Source organism: Oncorhynchus masou, unplaced genomic scaffold, assembly GCF_036934945.1.
Source record: "Oncorhynchus masou masou isolate Uvic2021 unplaced genomic scaffold, UVic_Omas_1.1 unplaced_scaffold_1765, whole genome shotgun sequence".
In the NCBI taxonomy this organism is placed as follows: domain Eukaryota; kingdom Metazoa; phylum Chordata; class Actinopteri; order Salmoniformes; family Salmonidae; genus Oncorhynchus; species Oncorhynchus masou.
The window spans coordinates 76312-97587 of NW_027007824.1; the positions used below are offsets into that span (position 1 = coordinate 76312).

At 44.1% G+C, this 21276-nt stretch overlaps 1 protein-coding gene across 1 annotated transcript in view; it reads right to left on the reverse strand.

The window, feature by feature from the left end:
• The window catches only part of LOC135532198 (phospholipid-transporting ATPase ABCA3-like), an 86434-nt gene that overhangs the window by 57307 nt on the left and 7851 nt on the right, over positions 1-21276 (reverse strand). Inside the window, 4 exon segments of the mRNA XM_064959803.1 lie at positions 611-664; positions 667-775; positions 8502-8629; positions 17275-17533. Coding sequence (XP_064815875.1) covers positions 611-664; positions 667-775; positions 8502-8629; positions 17275-17533 — 550 coding nt within the window.

Genomic DNA, 21276 nt, shown 5'->3' on the forward strand with positions numbered 1-21276 from the left:
AGTGGCCGAGCCAGTCTCCAGATCTCAACCCCATAGAAAATCTTTGGAGGGAGTTGAAAGTCCGTGTTGTCCAGCAACAGCCCCAAAACATCACTGCTCTAGAGGAGATCTGCATGGAGGAATGGGCCAAAATACCAGCAACAGTGTGTGAAAACCTTGTGAAGACTTACAGAAAAATGTTTGACCTCTGTTATATAGCCTTTGTTGTATTGAGATAAACTTTTGTTATTGACCAAATACTTATTTTCCACCATAATTTGCAAATAAATTCATTAAAAACCCTACAATGTGATTTTCTGGGGGAAGAAAATTTAAATTTTGTCTGTCGTAGTTGGAGTGTACCTATGATGACAATTACAGGCCTCATCTTTTTAAGTGGGAGAACTTGCACAATTGGTGGCTGACTAAATACTTTTGTGTCCCACTGTGTGTGTGTGCATCATATATATATATATATTTAATATTATTCTCACGGGTGCTGGAAATCCCTCAAAGTCCCCTCAGGGATAGTAAAACAAGGAACATTCTCCATTGTGGGGACATTACCCACATCCTCACGAGTACAAAGGCTATGTTAAGCTTAAGGGTTAAAATTAGGGTACAGGCTCACCAGGCGTGCCCCCCTGGAGGTCGTACTGCTCCCTGGGCCCGGGCAGTTGGAAGAGGGGAACAAGTTGAGGGTGTGCCAGTCAAAGTCATTGTTGATGTTTAGCTCAGACTTCTCCTTGGCCGGGGCATTACGGGGACTAAAGCTGAACCGCAGGTGGTAGCTGACCTGTAGGGGACAGGAGGAGGAGGAGAGGAGGGAGGGAAAGAAATAGAGAGTAAAAGAGAGAAAGATTATGAACAACTGGAAGAGTGTATTTTCTTTTTGTAGATGTGAAAGGTAAGATTATATATATTGATCCAGGGTAAAAAAAAAAAACACGCCCTGTTAAGAATTTTTGATATATATTGACTTTCAGACCTCAGTCAGACCTCTCTGCCCAACACACACCTAATCACCAACACATTCCACTGACACAGGGAGAGGGTGACAGAGTTAAATCTCCATAGGGAGGATGGTGTCCTTCAACCCAACCAGGGAATTCTCCTCTCTTTTTCCTGACTTCCTTCCAGCAGGTCATTCCCGCTGCACAGGTTAAAAAACACTTTTGGTGTGTCGAGGTCTGCCGCTTTCTGTCTCTATAGGCAACCCCTTTTGGCTCAAGAGCATCCTCAGATGCAAACATTCTGTATAGCCTCAAACCAGGAGGAAATACTAAAGTGTGGTTAAAGGTTAGCATGTCAAGGATTTGGCTGGACTGCAGGTGACTACAGGATTATTGTATTTGATTGAGGGGCAATAATACCGTTAGTGAGAACCAGATGCTTTCATATGTAAACAAAGAGCTGATTCAGGGTTCAAGGTTCAATTAGGGTGACCACATGTCCCAGATTGTACGGTACAGTCCTGCATTTTGGCCTTTCGTCCCACAACCAAACAATCATGTCCCGCATTTTACCAACAAATGAAAACATCACTAATTTAGAAAAAAGGTACATTTGTCACGTATTTCAGTCAGACTTCCTATTCATTTGCTGAGAAGTGACATTCCAACCGGTCTTGTTTGAAGTCACGTTGAGCTTACGACAAGATAAATATCAAGGATGTGGTGCTGGTGATGTTAAACACTTCTCCAATCGTTGTTGAGATCTGATATTATGCGCAACACAAGAAGAAACATAGGCCAATGTCATATCATCAACCAATCACATTTGTCAAAACCTTTGGGCTAAATTCCAGCTAAACTTGGAGGACTGTTAATTAACTACTAACAAAAATTGTGTGTAACGAAGAGCTACTAATGTCAGTAAATAGTCATATTAGACAAAGATATAAGGTCATTTTGGCAAACTTGTGAGGCTGTCCATGCTCATTAGTTGCTCATTCAACATATTTGCTGCTGCTTCAATCAATACCGTGTTAAAAGTCTCTCTTCCTAACTGTTAAACATTTCCTAAGACAAACCAGCAATGATTCCTTGGCAAAATACAGCCAGAATTTTGTGTGAGGAAAAATGTGTAGGCAAGGTACACTTCAATTAGTTCACTGGGTGCTGCGGTAGGGAGATGTGTGTGGGAAAATGATTCAGGTGTAGGCTACACTGTCCCACGAATGTCCCGTAAAATCATACCATTGTCCCGCTTTTGGGCATTTTAAAATGTGCTCACCCTAGGTTAAAGTACAGTGAAGTTGACTGGTCACACACATACTGTTATTTATTTTTTATTTCACCTTTATTTGACCAGGTAGGCCAGTTGAGAATAAGTTCTCATGTACAACTGCGACCTGGCCAAGAAAAAGCATAGCAGTGCGACAAAACAACACAGAGTTACACATGGAATAAACAAAACAAGCATACAGTCAATAATACAATAGAAAAAGTATATTTACAGTGTGTGCAAATGAGGTAGGAGAAGAGAAGTAAGGCAAATAGGCCATAGTGGCAATATAATTACAATATAGCAATTAAACACTGGAGTGATAGATGTGCAGAAGATGAATGTGCAAGTAGAGATACTGGGGTGCAAAGGAGCAAAAAAAATAACAGTATGGGGATGAGGTAGTTGGTTAGGCTATACACATATGGGCTATGTACAGGTGCAGTGATCTGTGAGCTGCTCTGACAGCTGGTGCTTAAAGCTAGTGAGGGAGTCTCCAGCTTCAGTGATTTTTGCAGTTCATTCCAGTCATTGGCAGCAGAGAACTGGAAAGAAAGGCGGCCGAAGAGGAATTGGCTTAGGGGTGACCAGTGAAATATACCTTCTGGAGAGCGTGCTACGGGTGGGTGTTGCTATGGTGACAAGTGAGCTGAGATAAGGCAGGGCTTTACATAGTAAAGACTTAGAGATGACCAGTAGCCAGTAGGTTAGCCAGTAGCGAGGGCCAGCCAACGAGAGCATACAGGTCGCAGTGGTGGGTGGTATATGGGGCTTTGGTGACAAAACAGATGGCACTGTGCTAGACTGCATCCAATTTTCTGAGTGTTGGAGGCTATCCTGTAAATGACATCGCCGAAGTCAATGGTCAGTTTTACGAGGATATGTTTGGCAGCAAGAGTGAAGGATGCTTTGCTGCGAAATAGTAAGCCGATTCTAGATGTAATTTTGGATTGGAGATTTATTCAGTCAGTTCAGAACAAATTCTTATTTTCAATGATGGCCTAGGAACAGTGGGTTAACTGCCTGTTAAGATTTGTACATTGTCAGCTCGGGGGTTTGAACTTGCAACCTTCCGGTTACTAGTCCAACGCTCTAACCACTAGGCTCCCCTGCCGCCCCAGATGCTTAATGTGAGTCTGGAGAGTTTACAGTCTATCCAGACACCTAGGTATTTGTAGTTGTTCACATATTCTAAGTCAGAACCATCCAGAGTAGCGATTGGACGGGCGGGCAGGTGTGGGCAGCGATCGGTTGAATAGCATGCATTTAGTTTTACTTGCATTTAAGAGCAGTTGGAGGTCACGGAAGGAGAGTTGTATGGCATTGAAGCTCGTCTGGAGGTTAGCTAACACAGTGTCCAAAGAAGGGCCAGAAGTATGTCGTCTGCGTAGAGGTGGATCAGAGAATCACCAGCAGCAAGAGCAACATCACTGATGTATACAGAGAAAAGAGTCAGCCCGAAGTTTGAACCCTGTGGAACCCCCATATAGCCTGCCAGAGGTCCAGACAACAGGCCCTCTAATTTGACACACTGAACTCTGAGAAGTAGTTGGTGAACCAGGCGAGACAGTGTAGTGGAAAATCGGATCAAATACAACGCATTACAGAACTTGTGAAATCAATTCGGCTTTAAAACAAAAGTATTACAAGCCGGGATGGTCCGCGGAACACACTCCACTTTCCAGAGCCCCGGCTCCAGTATTTATCCACATATTGCATATGAGCCCATCCCAAATGCAAATAAAGTTACATTCCAATCCGTGCATCCCTGTTCAGCTCAATAACGCCCATACCTGCTTTCCGTCAGATTATAATGATGACAAGACCCTTGCTTTGTTCCTGCACTTAGCTAAAGGCATTCTTTTGTTTGTGTATTATCTAAGATCAGCAGACTGTGTCTCCTCAGTTTCTAGCGTGTCCAACTATACTAAAAATACTATACATTCCTCTATTTTACAACCATATGCTTTGGCACAGCACTTAGCTAAAACCATTCTTTTGTTTGTGTATTATCTAGGGTCAGCAGACAATGTGTCTCCTCAGTTTCTAGCGTCTCTAGGTCCTAAAAATATGCGAACTATGTCTATTGGTCATCAGTTAGTCATTTGACTGACCCCCTCCTTTGTATATCCCTCTGGCCTTGGTATGTCCAGCTATTCTGTCACCTATGTGTCCTTCTCTTCATGTGGTCTGTTTTTAGTGTTCAGCTATTCTATACATCTTATGCTTTTGTCTATGTGTTACATTTGCTCCCACAACAGTCATTTGAGAAACCAAGGCTATTGAGTCTGCCGATAAGAATGTGGTGATTGACAGAGTCGAAAGCCTTGGCCAGGTCGATGAATACAGCTGCACAGTATTGTCTCTTATCAATGGCGGTTATGATATCGTTTAGGACCTTGAGCGTGGCTGAGGTGCACTCATGACCAGCTCGGAAACCAGATTATATAGCGGAGAAGGTACGGTGGGATTCGAAAAGGTCGGTGATCTGTTAACTTCTTCGATATAGGGGGCGCTCTTTTAATTTTTGGATAAAAAAACGTTCCCGTTTTAAACAAGATATTTTGTCACAAAAAGATGCTCGACTATGCATGTAATTGATAGCTTTGGAAAGAAAACACTCTGACGTTTCCAAAACTGCAAAGATATTGTCATACAGGAAATGCCCCAGATTTTGAATGCGCTGTGTTCCAATGTCTCCTTATATGGCTGTGAATGCGCAAGGAAATGACCCTACACTTTGTCGTTTCCCCAAGGTGTCTGCAGCATTGTGACGTATTTGTAGGCATATCATTGGAAGATTGACCATAAGAGACTACATTTACCAGGTGTCCGCCTGGTGTCCTCCGTCAAAATTATTGGGTAATCTCCAGCTGCATGCACGTTTCCATTTGGTTCAGAAGAGAAAGGCAACTGCCACGAATGATTTATCACCGAAAAGATATGTGAAAAACACCTTGAGGATTGATTCTAAACAATGTTTGCCATGTTTCTGTCGATATTATGGAGTTAATTTGGAAAAAAGTGTGGCGTTGTAATGACTGAATTTTCGGGGGGTTTTCTTAGCCAAACGTGATGAACAAAACAGAGTGATTTCTCCTACACAAATAATCTTTTTGGAAAAACTGAACATTTGCTATCTAACTGAGAGTCTCCTCATTGAAAACATCCGAAGTTCTTCAAAGGTAATGGATTTTATTTGAATGCTTTTCTTGTTTTGTGAAAATGTTGCCTGCTGAATGCTAGGCTTAATGCTATGCTAGCTTTCAATACTCTTACACAAATGCTTGTGTAGCTATGGTTGAAAAGCATATTTTGAAAATCTGAGATGACAGTGTTGTTAACTCTTGATACTACCCATCCGGGATCGTGAATACAGCCTCAGGCTCATTAGCATAACGCAACGTTAACGATTTCTGAAAATCGCAAATGAAATGAAAATAATATGCCTGCTCTCAAGCTTAGCCTTTTCTTAACAACACTGTCATCTCAGATTTTCAAAATATGCTTTTGAACCATAGCAAATCAAGCATTTGTGTAAGAGTATTGCAAGCTAGCTTAGCATTTTGCGTAGCATTTAGCACGCAACATTTTCACAAAAACCAGATAACCAAATAAATAAAATCATTTACCTTTGAAGAACTTCGGATGTTTTCAATGAAGAGACTCTCAGTTACATAGCAAATGTTCAGTTTTTCCTGAAAGAATCTTTGTGTAGGAGAAATTGCTCCGTTTTGTACATCACATTTGGCTACCGAAACGAACCGAAAATTCAGTCACCAAAACGTCAAACTTTTTCCAAATTAACTCCATAATATCGACCGAAACATGGCAAATGTTGTTTAGAATCAATCCTCAAGGTGTTTTTTCACATATCTCTTCATTGATATGCCGTTCGTGGAAGCCTGCTTTCCCTCAGAATCCCATGGAAAAATACCAGCAGCTGAAAATGACGCACCAATTTCGACGGAGGACACCGGGCGGACACCTGGAAAATGTAGTCTCTTATGGTCAATCTTCCAATGATATGCCTACAAATACGTCACAATGCTGCAGACACCTTGGGGAAACGATAGATAGGGCAGGCTCATTCCTGTCGCATTCACAGCCATATAAGGAGACAATGGAAAACAGAGCCTCAAAAATCCTGCTCATTTCCTGGTTGCCGTTTCATCTTGGTTTTGCCTGTAGCTCCTGTTCTAGGGCACCCACAGACAATATCTTTGCAGTTCTGGAAAATTCAGTGTTTTCTTTCCAAAGCTATCAATTATATGCATAGTTGTGCATCTTTTTGTGACAAAATATCTTGTTTAAAACGGGAACGTTTTTCATCTAAAAATGAAATTGCGCCCCCAGAGTTTCAAGAGGTTAACAAAAGGCTAAGCATGTGAGCCAATATATTTATTTCATTTCATTTGCGATTTTCAAAAATAGTTAACGTTGCGTTGTGCTAATGAGCTTGAGGCTGTGATTACGCTCCCGGATACGGGATTGCTCGACGCTAGAGGTTAACTTGGCATTTGAAGTCCTTAGAAAGGCAGGGTAGGATAGATATAGGTCGGTAGCAGTTTGGGTCTACAGTGTGTCATGACGTTGCCCTCTTTGGGTATAGCGAGCACCATCCCCCTCTCTCCGTCTCCTACACTCAGGCTGCTGCAACCGCAGGTTGTAAATTCCTGGAGGAGATTACCTCCTCATGGCCAGAGTATAGAGAGAGTGAGTGTCAGAGAGAACAAAGGAATTTCTTCCACCTCACAGAACTGGAGAACCGAACAACATTTATGTTCTGGAGAAGGTATGAAAGATCGGTGAAGAATCCAACTACGAACTGGTGCGTTTGGTACAATTTTGTGAAACTCATGAAAGACAATATGGCCACATTACCATAACGCTGTTTATAAAATAGCCTCAGTTATGAGGCTTACATCTAATTGTTGTATAAAATGAATGGGTGAGGATGGAACTGTTTGTGAAATTGTGTAATGTGATTTTGGACTGTTTAATGAAGGAAACTCCAATTCCCTTTGGAGTTTAACTAAATCAGAGGACCGCCCATGAGCACAGTTATGGTCTGGCGTCATGGGACAGGCCCTTTTCTGCTCTTCCGAATAAAACCCTCACCCGGGTTTTCTATCGCCAGACCAGCTTACCTCGATAACGAGAGGGCCAAGGTTTGAGAGGAGACCGAGCTTACCTTAATTACGAGATGGCTAAAGGTTGCAGACCAGCTTACCACGAGAGGGCCAAGGTTTGAGTAGAGGCCATAAACCTGAGTATAAGCTAAGGTTTAAGTAGATGGCTGAATCTTTTAACCATCCCACGTGGTTAAACTCTTAGACTATCGATACCGACATAATAAGAACAAGTCTTTGATATTAATTACTAGTCTGCAGCTAGGAATTCGCTATCATTGAACACGAAGACCGACAACCGCCGAAACATCTATTCTATAACGACATGAATGAAAGTCACTCTGAACTATTCATTCTAACCACGACAGAGAGAGAGAGAGGGCGGACAGACTCTCCAACATAAACTAACTTTTCAACAGAGATCCCGACGACACACTGAGCGAAAATATATATATTGATTGCAATTGTTCCCGAATAAGTGAGCGTTCATATGCAAAGGATTAGCATTTAAATTGAAATAATATTCAACTCTATAGTGTCTCCTCAGCTGTCCCCCCACTCGAACAAGCCGCCATGTCGGTTTACCCCACTAGGGCATATTCTCCTATCATTTCCTTGTAACCATATCTACTATTTGTTATGCATTTCTGTGAATTACCTCCCGGGTCGCAGCCGGCTGCAACAGAGCTTGGGCGCGAACCCAGAGTCTCTGGTGGCACCATAATTTGCAAATAAATTTGTTAAAAATACTACAATGTGATTTTCAGGATTTTTTTCACTCATTTTGTCTGTCATAGTTGAAGTGTACCTATGATGAAAATTATAGGCCTCATCTTTTTAAGTGGGAGAACTTGCACAATTGGTGGCTGACTAAAAACATTTTTGCCACACTGTAGACAGGTGAGTGCCCTTCCAAATTATGTCCAATCAATTGAATCTACCACAGGTGGACTCAAGTTGTAGAAACAGGATGTACCTGAGCTAATTTTTGAGTCTCATAGCAAAGGGTCTGAATACTGTCCAAAGACATATATTTGCTACTGCTCGACAAAAAATTAAAACCTCGGACGATCAACAGCCTATCGACCAAACAATCAACCAGGCGACTAATTGGGGTCACCCCTAAGTGCAATACAAACTATATGAATACACTATTAAACCAACCTGTTGGGGCAGTGGCTCATCATCGTGAGTGAAGGAGTGCTCAAACACCACAGCAGCCAGAACCTTCCGAGACTGAGGGTCCTTCCTCACAAAGTCCTCAAACTGCTCCTCTGTCTCAAACCCATACACTGTTGGGGCAAACAGAGCGAGAGAGAGAAAACATTAATTGAAGTGACAAAAACCCATGTCATGTCTACCAATTTTTAGGGTCCCTTGAACTTTTGGGATTGGTGTCCCTTCCACGGGACGGCTGAGCAAACATGGGCTAATGCGATTAGCATAAGGTTGTAAGTAACAAGAACATTTCCCAGGACATATGAGATATTGGCAGAAAGCTTAAATTCTTGTTAAGCTAACTGCACTGTCCAATTTACAGTAGCTAGTACAGTGAAAGAATACCATGCTATTGTTTAAGGAGAGTGCAAAATGTTGAGCATGAAAAGTTACTAATAAACCAATAAGGCACATTTGGGCCTTGATTTTTTTTTTTAATACAGAAATCCAATGGTTCATTGGGTCAGTCTAAAACGCTGCACATACACAAATCTAAATTGCACCTGGGCTGGAAAAATACATTATGGCCTTTCCCTTGCATTTCAAATATGGTACAAAAAAATACAAAAGAATTGTTTTACCAGATCTATTGAGTTATATTCTCTTACATTCCTTTCACATTACCAAACTTCAAAGCGATTCATTACAAATGGTACCAAGAATATCCTTGCTTCTGGGCCTGAACGACAGGCAATTCGATTTGGGAAAGTCATTTTAGGCGAAAATTGAAAAGAAAGGGCCGGATCCTTAATTAACCTTGTGAATTCTACCAGTTGACATGGAGACATACAGTAAGAAGAGAAACAAGTGGCAGGAACATAACAGTCACACAGGCAAAGACAGATCCTCTGTCTGTACTACCGTGGTTTGAAAGCCAGCTGAAAACACAACAGGCTCATATAACAGTGGCATGATATAGACACAGTGAAGTTGTGAAATAAGCCTCACTTTCACCCCGTGTTCCAGTTACAGAAAACAATCAATATCATATCTAGAGCTCAAAATATGTTTTCCATTCAATTATAGATTTGTCTACCTCTCCCATAGATTTCAACATGCTCTGTTAATCTTATCTTGAGCACTGGTATTCAGGCCCACACACACACACAGGCCCGCTCACTCTAAAACAGGTCAAAATCAAAAGTAGCAGTCAGAATCTGCTGCCACCAGCTCCTCCTCATTGACTGCACCAGATTTGCCAGTTCTTGCTGTGAGATGTTACACCACTCTTCCACCAAGGCACCTGCAAGGACCCAAACATTTCTGTGGGGGGGGGGTTACCTGCAATGACAACAAGCTCAGTCCAATGATGCTGTGACACACCACCTCCAGAGTACAGGCCTCAGTGTAACACTAATTCCTTCAACAACGAACACGAATCCGACCATCACCCCTGGTGAGACAAAACCGTGACTCGTCAGTGAAGAGCACATTTTGCCAGTCCTGTCTGGTCCAGCAACTATGGGTTTGTGCCCATAGGCGACGTTGTTGCCGGTGATGTCTGGTGAGGACCTGCCTTACAACAGGCCTACAAGCCCTCAGTCCAGCCTCTCTCAGCCTATTGCAGACAGTCTGAGCACTGATGGAGGGATTGTGCATTCCTGGTGTAACTCAGGCAGTTGTTGTTGCCATCCTGTACCTGTCCCACAGGTGTGATGTTCGGATGTACCGATCCTCTGCCACTACGAGGACGATCCGCTGTCTGTCCTGTCTCCCTGTAGCGCTATCTTAGGCTACTCACAGTACGGACATTGCAATTTATTGCCCTGGGCACGCATGCCTCATGCATGCAGCATGCCTCATGCATGCAGCATGCCTCATGCATGCAGCATGCCTCACACAGATGAGCAGAGACCCTGGGCATCTTTCTTGTGGTGTTTTTCAGAGTCAGTAGAAAGGCCTCATTAGTGTCCTACGTTTTCATAACAGTGACTTTAATTGCCTAATGTCTGTCAGCTGTTAGTGTCTTAACGACAGTTCCACAGGTGCATGTTCAATGAACCATAAACAATTAATGAACAAGCATGGGAGATGGTGTTTAAACCCTTTACAATAAAGATCTGTGAAGTTATTTGGATATTTTCACCAACTATTTTGAAAGAGAAAATCCTGAAAAGGTTTATTTATTTTTTCCTGTCCCTTTTTCATATTGATTCTATACTGAACAAAAATATAAATGCAACACAAAGTGTTGGTCCCATGTTTCATGAGCTGATTTTTTTTTAAATCACAGAAATGTTTCATACACACAAAAAGCTTATTTCTCAAATTTGTTTACATTTGCCAAGAAAATCCATCCACCTGAGAGCAGCAGCTTATCAAGAAGCTGATTAAACGGCATGATCAATACACAGGTGCACCTTGTGCTGGGGACAAAAAAAGACCACTCTAAAGTTGTGTCACACAACACAATGCCACAGATGTCTCAAGTTGAGGGAGCATGCAATTGGCATGCTGACTTCAGGGAATGTCCAGCAGATAATTTAATGTTAATTTCTCTACCATATGCCACCTCCAATGTCATTTTAGAGAATTTGGCAACCGCCCTCACAAGCGCAGACCACGTGTAACCACACAGGCCCAAGACTTCCACATCCTCTTCTTCACCTGGCAGGATCGTCTGAGAGGGGCCCTTTTGTGGGGAAAAACTCCCCAGTGGGTGGGCACACCCACAGCCACGCCCCTGCCAAGTGATGTGAAATGCATAGATTAGGGCCTAATTTATTTATTTCAATTGATTGATATCCTTTTATGAACTCAGTATAATCGCTGAAAGTATATTTGTATAATGTATTACAAGGTGTGCATACATTTTAATGTGTCATACCCTGTTGAGAGTTATTCTACATGCATGACATTCGAAACCTCCATAGTGACCGCTCCCTTCCCCTTCTCTCACAATCTAAATTATTCAGAGCGTTGATCTCAGATGGGCTGTGTGTGTGTGTGTGTGTGTGTGTGTGTGTGTGTGTGTGTGTCCATGTGTCCAGCCGCACCAGACTGACAGGGGTGAGCTCCTCTCCATCTCCCCGCCTCCACATCTGAATCAGATAGTGAAGAGACTGGCCCTTACATGTTGCCTGAGGAGTCAGGCGCCATTTCTGGAGGAACCAGTATTCCCAGGACTGCTGAGGCTGGTATACGAGCCTACAATAACACCATGGCAGTAGTACATGCTATACTACCACAACAACATCCAGTTATACTGCATATATACATCAATGATGTCGCTCTTGCTGCTGGTGATTCTCTGATCCACCTCTACGCAGACGACATCATTGTGTATGCTTCTGGCCCTTCTTTGGACACTGTGTTAACTAACCTCCAGATGAGCTTCAATGCCATACAGCTCTCCTTCCATGGCCTCCAACTGCTCTATAATGCAAGTAAAACTAAATGCATGCTATTCAATCGATCACTGCCTGCACCTGCCCGCCCGTCCAGCATCACTACTCTGGACGGCTCTGACTTAGAATACTTGGACAACTACAAATACCTAGGTGTCTGGTGAGACTGTAAACTCTCCTTCCATACTCACATTAAGCATCTCCAACCCAAAATCAAATCTAGAATTGGCTTCCTATATCGCAAAGCATCCCTCACTAATGCTGCCAAACATACCCTTGTAGAACTGACCATCCTACCGATCCTCAACTTCAGCGATATCATCTATAAAATTGCCTCAAACACTCCACTCAACAAATTGGATGCAGTCTATCACAGTGCCATCCGTTTTATCACCAAAGCCCCATATACTACCTACCACTGCGACCTGAACACTCTCGTTGGTTGGACCTCGCTTCGTACTCATCGCCAAACCCACTGGCTACAAGTTATCTTCAAGTCCCTGCTAGGTAAAGCCCCGCCTTATCACAGCTCACTGGTCACCATAGCAGCACCCACTCGTAGCACACACTCCAAGCAGGTATATCTCACTGGTCACCCCCAAAGCCAATTCCCCCTTTGGTCGCCTTTCCCCCCAGTTCTCTGCTGCCAATGACTGGAACGAAATGCGGTAGGATAGTCAGTTTAACTAGGGTAAGTTTGGCGGCGTGAGTGAAGGAGGCTTTGTTGCGGAATAGAAAGCAGACTCTAGATTTGATTTTAGATTGGAGATGTTTGATATGAGTCTGGAAGGAGAGTTTACAGTCTAGCCAGACACCTAGGTACTTATAAATGTCCACATATTCTAGGTCGGAACCATCCAGGGTGGTGATGCTAGTCGAGCGTGCGGGTGCAGGCAGCGAACGGTTGAAAAGCATGCATTTGGTTTTACTAGCGTTTAAGAGCAGTTGGAGGCCACGGAAGGAGTGCTGTATGGCATTGAAGCTCGTTTGGAGGTTAGATAGCACAGTGTCCAAGGATGGGCCGGAAGTATACAGAATGGTGTCGTCTGCGTAGAGGTGGATCAGGGAATCGCCCGCAGCAAGAGCAACATCATTGATATATACAGAGAAAGAGTCGGCCCGAGAATTGAACCCTGTGGCACCCCCATAGAGACTGCCAGAGGACCGGACAGCATGCCCTCCGATTTGACACACTGAACTCTGTCTGCAAAGTAATTGGTGAACCAGGCAAGGCAGTCATCAGAAAAACCGAGGCTACTGAGTCTGCCGATAAGAATATGGTGATTGACAGAGTCGAAAGCCTTGGCAAGGTCGATGAAGACGGCTGCACAGTACTGTCTTTTATCGATGGCCGTTATGATATCGTTTAGTACCTTGAGTGTGGCTGAGGTGCACCCGTGACCGGCTCGGAAACCAGATTGCACAGCGGAGAAGGTACGGTGGGATTCGAGATGGTCAGTGACCTGTTTGTTGACTTGGCTTTCGAAGGCCTTAGATAGGCAGGGCAGGATGGATATAGGTCTGTAACAGTTTGGGTTCAGGGTGTCTCCCCCTTTGAAGAGGGGGATGACTGCGGCAGCTCTCCAATACTTGGGGATCTCAGACGATATGAAAGAGAGGTTGAATAGGCTGGTAATAGGGGTTGCGACAATGGCGGCGGATAGTTTCAGAAATAGAGGGTCCAGATTGTCAAGCCCAGCTGATTTGTACGGGTCCAGGTTTTGCAGCTCTTTCAGAACATCTGCTATCTGGATTTGGGTAAAGGAGAACCTGGAGAAGCTTGGGCGAGTAGCTGCGGGGGGGGGGGGGGAGCTGTTGGCCGAGGTTGGAGTAGCCAGGAGGAAGGCATGGCCAGCCGTTGAGAAATGCTTGTTGAAGTTTTCAATAATCATGGATTTATCGGTGGTGACCGTGTTACCTAGCCTCAGTGCAGTGGGCAGCTGGGAGGTGGTGCTCTTGTTCTCCATGGACTTCACAGTGTCCCAGAACTTTTTGGAGTTGGAGCTACAGGATGCAAATTTCTGCCTGAAGAAGCTGGCCTTAGCTTTCCTGACTGACTGCGTGTATTGGTTCCTGACTTCCCTGAACAGTTGCATATCGCGGGGACTATTCGATGCTATTGCAGTCCGCCACAGGATGTTTTTGTGTTGGTCGAGGGCAGTCAGGTCTGGAGTGAACCAAGGGCTATATCTGTTCTTAGTTCTGCATTTTTTGAACGGAGCATGCTTATCTAAAATGGTGAGGAAGTTACTTTTAAAGAATGACCAGGCATCCTCAACTGACGGGATGAGGTCAATGTCCTTCCAGGATACCCGGGCCAGGTCGATTCGAAAGGCCTGCTCACAGAAGTGTTTTAGGAAGCGTTTGACAGTGATGAGGGGTGGTCGTTTGACTGCGGCTCCGTAGTGGATACAGGCAATGAGGCAGTGATCGCTGAGATCCTGGTTGAAGACGGCGGAGGTGTATTTGGAGGGCCAGTTGGTCAGGATGACGTCTATGAGGGTGCCCTTGTTTACAGATTTAGGGTTGTACCTGGTGGGTTCCTTGATGATTTGTGTGAGATTGAGGGCATCTAGCTTAGATTGTAGGACTGCCGGGGTGTTAAGCATATCCCAGTTTAGGTCACCTAACATAACAAACTCTGAAGCTAGATGGGGGGCAATCAATTCACAAATGGTGTCCAGGGCACAGCTGGGAGCTGAGGGGGGGTCGGTAGCAGGTGGCAACAGTGAGAGACTTATTTCTGGAGAGTGTAATTTTTAAGATTAGTAGTTTGAACTGTTTGGGTATGGACCTGGAAAGTATGACATTACTTTGCAGGCTAACTCCTCCCCCTTTGGCAGTTCTATCTTGACGGAAAATGTTATAGTTGGGTATTGAAATCTCAGAATTTTTGGTTGCCTTCCTGAGCCAGGATTCAGACACGGCAAGGACATCAGGGTTAGCAGAGTGTGCTAAAGCAGTGAGTAAAACAAACTTAGGGAGGAGGCTTCTGATGTTGACATGCATGAAACCAAGGCTTTTTCGATCACAGAAGTCAACAAATGGGGTGCCTGGGGACATGCAGGGCCTGGGTTTTACCTCCACATCACCCGCGGAACAGAGGAGGAGTAGTATGAGGGTGCGGCTAAAGGCTATCAAAACTGGTCACCTCGAGCGTTGGGGACAAAGAATAAAAGGAGCAGATTTCTGGGCATGGTAGAATATATTCAGGGCATAATACGCAGACATGGGTATGGTGGGGTGCGGGTACAGCGGAGGTAAGCCCAGGCACTGGGTGATAAGAGGTTGTATCTCTGGACATGCTGGTTGTAATGGGTGAGGTCACTGCATGTGTGGGAGGTGGGACAAAGGTGGTATCAGGGGTATGAAGAGTGGAACTAGGGGCTCCATTGTAAAAGTCTAAAAACAGTGTGTGCAAATGGCATGAGGTGGTGAGGCAATAAATAGGCCATAGTAGCGAAGTAATTACAATTTAGCAAATTAACACTGGAGTGATAGATGAGAATATGATGATGTGCAAGTAGAAATACTAGTGTGCAAAGGAGCAGAAAAGTAAATAAAAACAATATGGGGATGAGTTAGGTAGATTGGGTGGGCTATTTACAGATGGGCTATGTACAGCTGCAGCGATCGGTTAGCTGCTCAGATAGCTGATGTTTTGAAGTTAGTGAGGGAAATATAGGTATCCAGCTTCAGCGATTTTTGCAATTCGTTCCAGTCATTGGCATCAGAGAACTGGAAGGAAAGGTGTCCAAAGGAGGTGTGGGCTTTGGGAATGACCAGTGAGATATACCTGCTGGAGCGCGTGCTACGGATGGGTGTTGTTATCATGACCAGTCAGCTGAGATAAGGTGTGGCTTTACCTAGCAAAGACTTATAGATGAACTGGAGCCAGTGGGTCTGGCGACGAATATGTAGTGAGGGCCAGCCGACTAGAGCATACAGGTCGCAGTGGGTGGTATAAGGGGATTTGGTGACAAAATGGATGGCATAGCTTTGGTAGCCAAAATAAATTCCCTGCCCAGCATTTTTATACATGCCCCTAAGCATGATTGGATATTCATTGCTTAATTAACTCAGGAATGACACCTGTATGGAAGCACCTGCTTTTTAAAAATTTATTTGGCAGCTACCTGTATATCTGCAATAACATCAAAGCAGTGGCATAGGCCACTGGGCATACAGGCCACTGGGCCTACTATTACAGGCCACTGGGCCTACTATTACAGGCCACTGGGCCTACTGGGCCTATTACAGGCCACTATTACAGGCCACTGGGCCTACTATTACAGGCCACTGGGCCTACTATTACAGGCCACTGGGCCTACTATTACAGGCCACTGGGCCTACTATTACAGGCTACTGGGCCTACTATTACAGGCTACTGGGCCTACTATTACAGGCTACTGGGCCTACTATAACAACATTTGTAGATTCATATTGAATAGGTCAGCCTACAACAGTACAACAACACATAATGTGAAACAGGTTTAACTATAACATAGTAGATTCCTATTGAATAGAGATTTGCCTTTACAGTATCAAAGCTGTGCCACTGGTTACAGAAACAGCAACATCCACCCCTAATGCCTAGAATAGAGTGTCACTGGCAAAATGCAAGCCACAGAAGAGATCATTTACCTACAGTGGCACTGATTCAAGTCGATGAATGGCATTGTGGACTTTGCTTTCCAGAGAAAGTGGGGTCACTACAGTAACAGTATTGTATGTGACTGGGTTTCAAATGCTCAGGGCTTTCTTTAACACTATAGCCAATTATCTTTACAGGTCCATGCTTATAGAATCTCACAAATCTGGACTTAAATAATAGAATTGTCCTCTGAACAGCTAAGGGCAGCGGAGAGATCATCATTCACAGAACAGGATGCAGTAACAAGCTGTCATACAAACACGCTGTAACCCCAAATGAACTTGAACTCATCAAAGCAAATAATGTTCGAGACAATGACACACTGACTACACCTGGGCAACCCAAGCTAAACTGTACATTTGCATTAGGTTTTCCATCCATTTATAATCTACCACTCCATGTAGGACACAGTGACCAGCACAGAGATATGGTCCCAGTCACCTCACAACAGAACACAGATACAGGCTACAAAGACTTGACAGACCAACCCCATCTTCTGTCTATGAGATGGCCTCTCAATGTAGGACGTATTTACACTGGCAGAACAGAGCTTGTTTTCATGATGAAGACTGTATGTTTTCTCCAGCAGAGGAACATCTTTTTTTCAGACGTTTTAGTCATACTCAACATCATCCGTTCCCATCTAAACCATCATCATCATCATCACATAATTTTTGCTTGGTAGAGCAGCACAGCCCTCACACTCTTCTTTACTCACCTGAACTGATGACGGGGTGCAGGCTGCGCTGCACGTCCTCCGCCACCCACCGCACCACACTGGCGTTGCCCGGCACGTAGGCCAACTGGTAGTGATGGTAGTTGTCCAGTGGGTACTGCAGGCCATCCACAGAGAAGCTCTGGTAGAGCGTGGCGTTGGGGTAGTCCTTGAAGGGCACGTTCTCGCGCAGCACGATGAGGATGCCCGAGAAGAGCAGGGGCAGGGCGATCTCCACTAGAGTCACCAGGATCTGACGCTTCTGTAGGGGGGAGAGAAAGGATGTATGGGCAGAGGAAAGAAACAAAGTTTTAGAAAGAGGAGAGAAGGAGAAAGATCAGTGAGCTGTGCATGACAGAACATTAGTCACCTAAATCATCAAAAGCCTGGACTCAGTAGATAGTTACTATCGAATAGTAATTCTCTCTGTGACCTCCTCTGACACACCGGAGTTGGCTCAGACTGAAACAAAAACTATCCATTAGCAGTACTGTAAGGTACATTTCCATAGTTTCAGAAGAAAATTGGTGATTTAAATGTTAGATGAAATGTCCAAGCTGCCATTTGACCAGATGAGTCGAGACATCAATTATTTGAATGCTCATAGGAGAGATATGGTGCATTTGACAAGTTCCTCTGCTCATAGGATATGTGAAGGCCACCCCTTGTACAGTGACTGGAGAAAAAGCCGCAGCTTGGACAGTGTTAAGTTATCACAGTGGAGATGCTCTCATCTCATTCTCACAGGTCAGGGCTGAACCTAAACAGATATTTCTGGAGACATTGCCATACAGAGTGAGTGTGTACCATGGAGAACAACAGTATCCGAGAGACAGTTTCATGGGGCCACCGAGTCCCTTAGCGATGGTACTGAGACAACAGGACTAAAGTGAATCCCTACTATGCCGCTGGACCGCTCCACCGGATAATGGCAGGGCTTGCAAACTATCTGTAGTTGCAAAGATTAACGGAGGCTGCCAGAGCATTGCAGTGCTCTTCAGCTGGGGGCTTGGCATACTGAACCCAGCATGAGAGCACCAGCTGCTCCGGATCTGTATCACGCTCTCTGTAGCCGATGTGAGTAAGACCTTTAAACAGGTTAACATTCAGACGGATTACCAGGTTACGTGCTCAGAACATGCGCTGACGTGCTGGCAAGTGTCTTCACTGACATTTTCAACATGACTACAGCTCCCAGCGCTTAACAAAACAGTTCCTCCAGCTCCTCACTAAGCTCAGGACCTTGGGACTGCACACCTCCCTCTTCAACTGGATGCTGATCTTCCTGACAGGCCATCTCAAGGTGGTGAGGGTGGCAATAACATCTACCGCCACATAACCCTCAACTGTGATTGCCCTCAATGTTAACTGCTTTTTCCCTCCTGTGCTCACTCTTCCCTGTCCATGACCTCAACACCATCATTAAGTTTGCTGACGACACAACTGTGGTTGGCCTGATCACCGACGAGGAGACAGCCTACAGGGGGAGGTAAGCGGCCGGACAGTGTGGTGCCAGGACACCAACCTCTCCCTAAATGTCAGCAAGAAAAAGGGAGCTGATCCTGGACTAAAAGGAAACAAAGGGCCTGTCCACACCATCCACAGACAAGGCGGGTCGAGAACTCAAGTTCCTTGGTACACATCACTAAAACATTATCCAGGGTCCACACCAACACAGGCGTGAAGAAGGCACGACAACGCCTCTTCCCCCTCATGAGGCTGAAAAGATTTGGTATGGGCCCTCAGACCCTCAAACATTTATACAGCTGCACCATAGAAAGCATCTTGACTGGCTGCATCACTGCTTGGTATGGCAACTGCTTGGCATCTGACCTCAAAGTGCTACAGAGGGCAGCGCGTACGGTCCCAGTACATCATTGGGGCCTAGCTCTCTGACACTGCTTGATATAGAGGTCCTGGATGGCAAAGACTCCAGCCACCCAAGTGATAGACTGTTCACTCTGCTACCGCCACGACAAGTGGTACTGATGCACCAAGTCTGGAACCAACAGGATCCTGAACAGCTTCTACCCCCAAGCCATAAGACTGCTAAATAGTTTAGTCCAGGTAGCAATTGTTATCTGCATTGACCCCATTGCACCAACTCGTCACATAGGTTGCCAATGACAATTACACCAATACTGAATGAACACTTATTTGAACTTAATATAATACATCAATAAAAAACAATTTAGCCTCAAGTAAATAATAGGAAACATGTTCAATTTGGTTTAAATAATGCAAAAACAAAGTGAGAAAAGTAAAGTGCAATATGTGCCATGTAAGAAAGCTGGCCGTTTCAGTACCCAACAGAAGACATGGGGAACATATAAGCTGGTGGGTTCTGCTTTGTAGGTCTTCATGTTCCCAGGTAAGAAGTTTGGGTTGTAGTTATTATAGGAATTATAGGACTATTTCTCTCTATCGATTTCGTTTCTGTCTTTTATTATTGGATGTTCTTATAGGCACTTTGGTATTGCCAGTGTAACAGTACTAGCTTCCGTCCCTCTAGTTAGCGTGACCTTACTGATTAATATGAAGTTGCAAGATTGGATCCCGAGCTGGCAAGGTGAAAATCTGTCGTTCTGCCCCTGAACCAGGAGTTAACCCACCATTCCTAGGCCGTCATTGAAAATAAGAATGTGTCATTAACTTACTTGCCTATTTAAATAAAGATTAAATACATTTTTAAATAAATAAATAGGCAAATAGGCGCCCAAAAATACAGAGTTGCGATTGTTATGAAAACTTGAAATCGGCCTAATTAAATCGGCCATTCCGATTAATTGGTCGACCTCTAGTCTGTATTAACAATAGTCAGCTAACTGTAGGGTCTGTATTAATGTGGTCTCACAGAAGGAGTGCTAATATAGGATAAATGTTGCCTTTTAGATCTAAAGGAATACTATTACATAGACAGAATTTCACCTGATCTAAGATCAGCACTCCTACTACTCCACCTACTTGGAGATAATTTTTGAATACAGACTGTGGCCCACGTTGACCCCTTACAGAGCAGTTCTCTCTGGATCAATCCTAGTTACCTGGTATGAACCTTCCATGCACTCTGCAGTGTCCCTGTGATGGGGCCAAGATAGACACCCTTTTCCTGCCTGGCCTCAAATGAGTACTCCAGGAGTGTGGGTTAATGAGTAATGAAACAACAATCTTAAAGGGAGGGGCAGAAAGCAGGAAGTAAGAGCAGCTACACACTAACACGAGAAACTGTGGTGTGACATTGTCGTGTGTGTGTTTCATAATGCAACCACCCTCCCATATTTGTGAAGGGTTTTGATTAAGTCTGATATGAGAGCCATTGTGATGAGCTATCGTTAATAAACAGCCCAAAGTACTGAGAAACAAACTCAAACACACCAGCACATTTTATACACACAAGAAAAACTACAGAAGTGTATTTACTTACCATTCAATTCAATCTTTCATCAGTGAATACATATCCCAGGCCAGTGTGTTTCACCACCTACTGTTTCAATGCAGCATTAAGCTTGGCAATATATATCAAGACTGAGGGTCGTCAGACCGTATCATAAAAGTCTCAAAGTATGAGTGCTGATCTAGGGATCAGGTACATGTAATCTTATAAGCATTACTATCAAAAAGGCTCAACTGATCCTAGATCATCACTCCTACTCTGAGACACTTTACAAATACTGGCCCAGGATGTGTGAAAGGACAGAGTTTGGATGAGGTGGCTATATCAAACCATCACATATTAATCACTCACAATAGTCAATTAAAGAACTGGTCTTTAAAACCTACTGTAGATTTGTCAATTCATCCACACCATGGAAGCTAGTGGTTACCATTGGTGGGATGGCAAAAGTACCATGTCAATATAGAATATATGGAAAACAAAAGGCAGCAAGGTAATTTAGATTTTAAATGACTACATTTTGACCTCCACCTTAACACGTTTCAGTGCAACACAACAACAGCCAAGACACACACCAGGCTTTCATGTCCCGTTGCTAACCTCTAAATGAA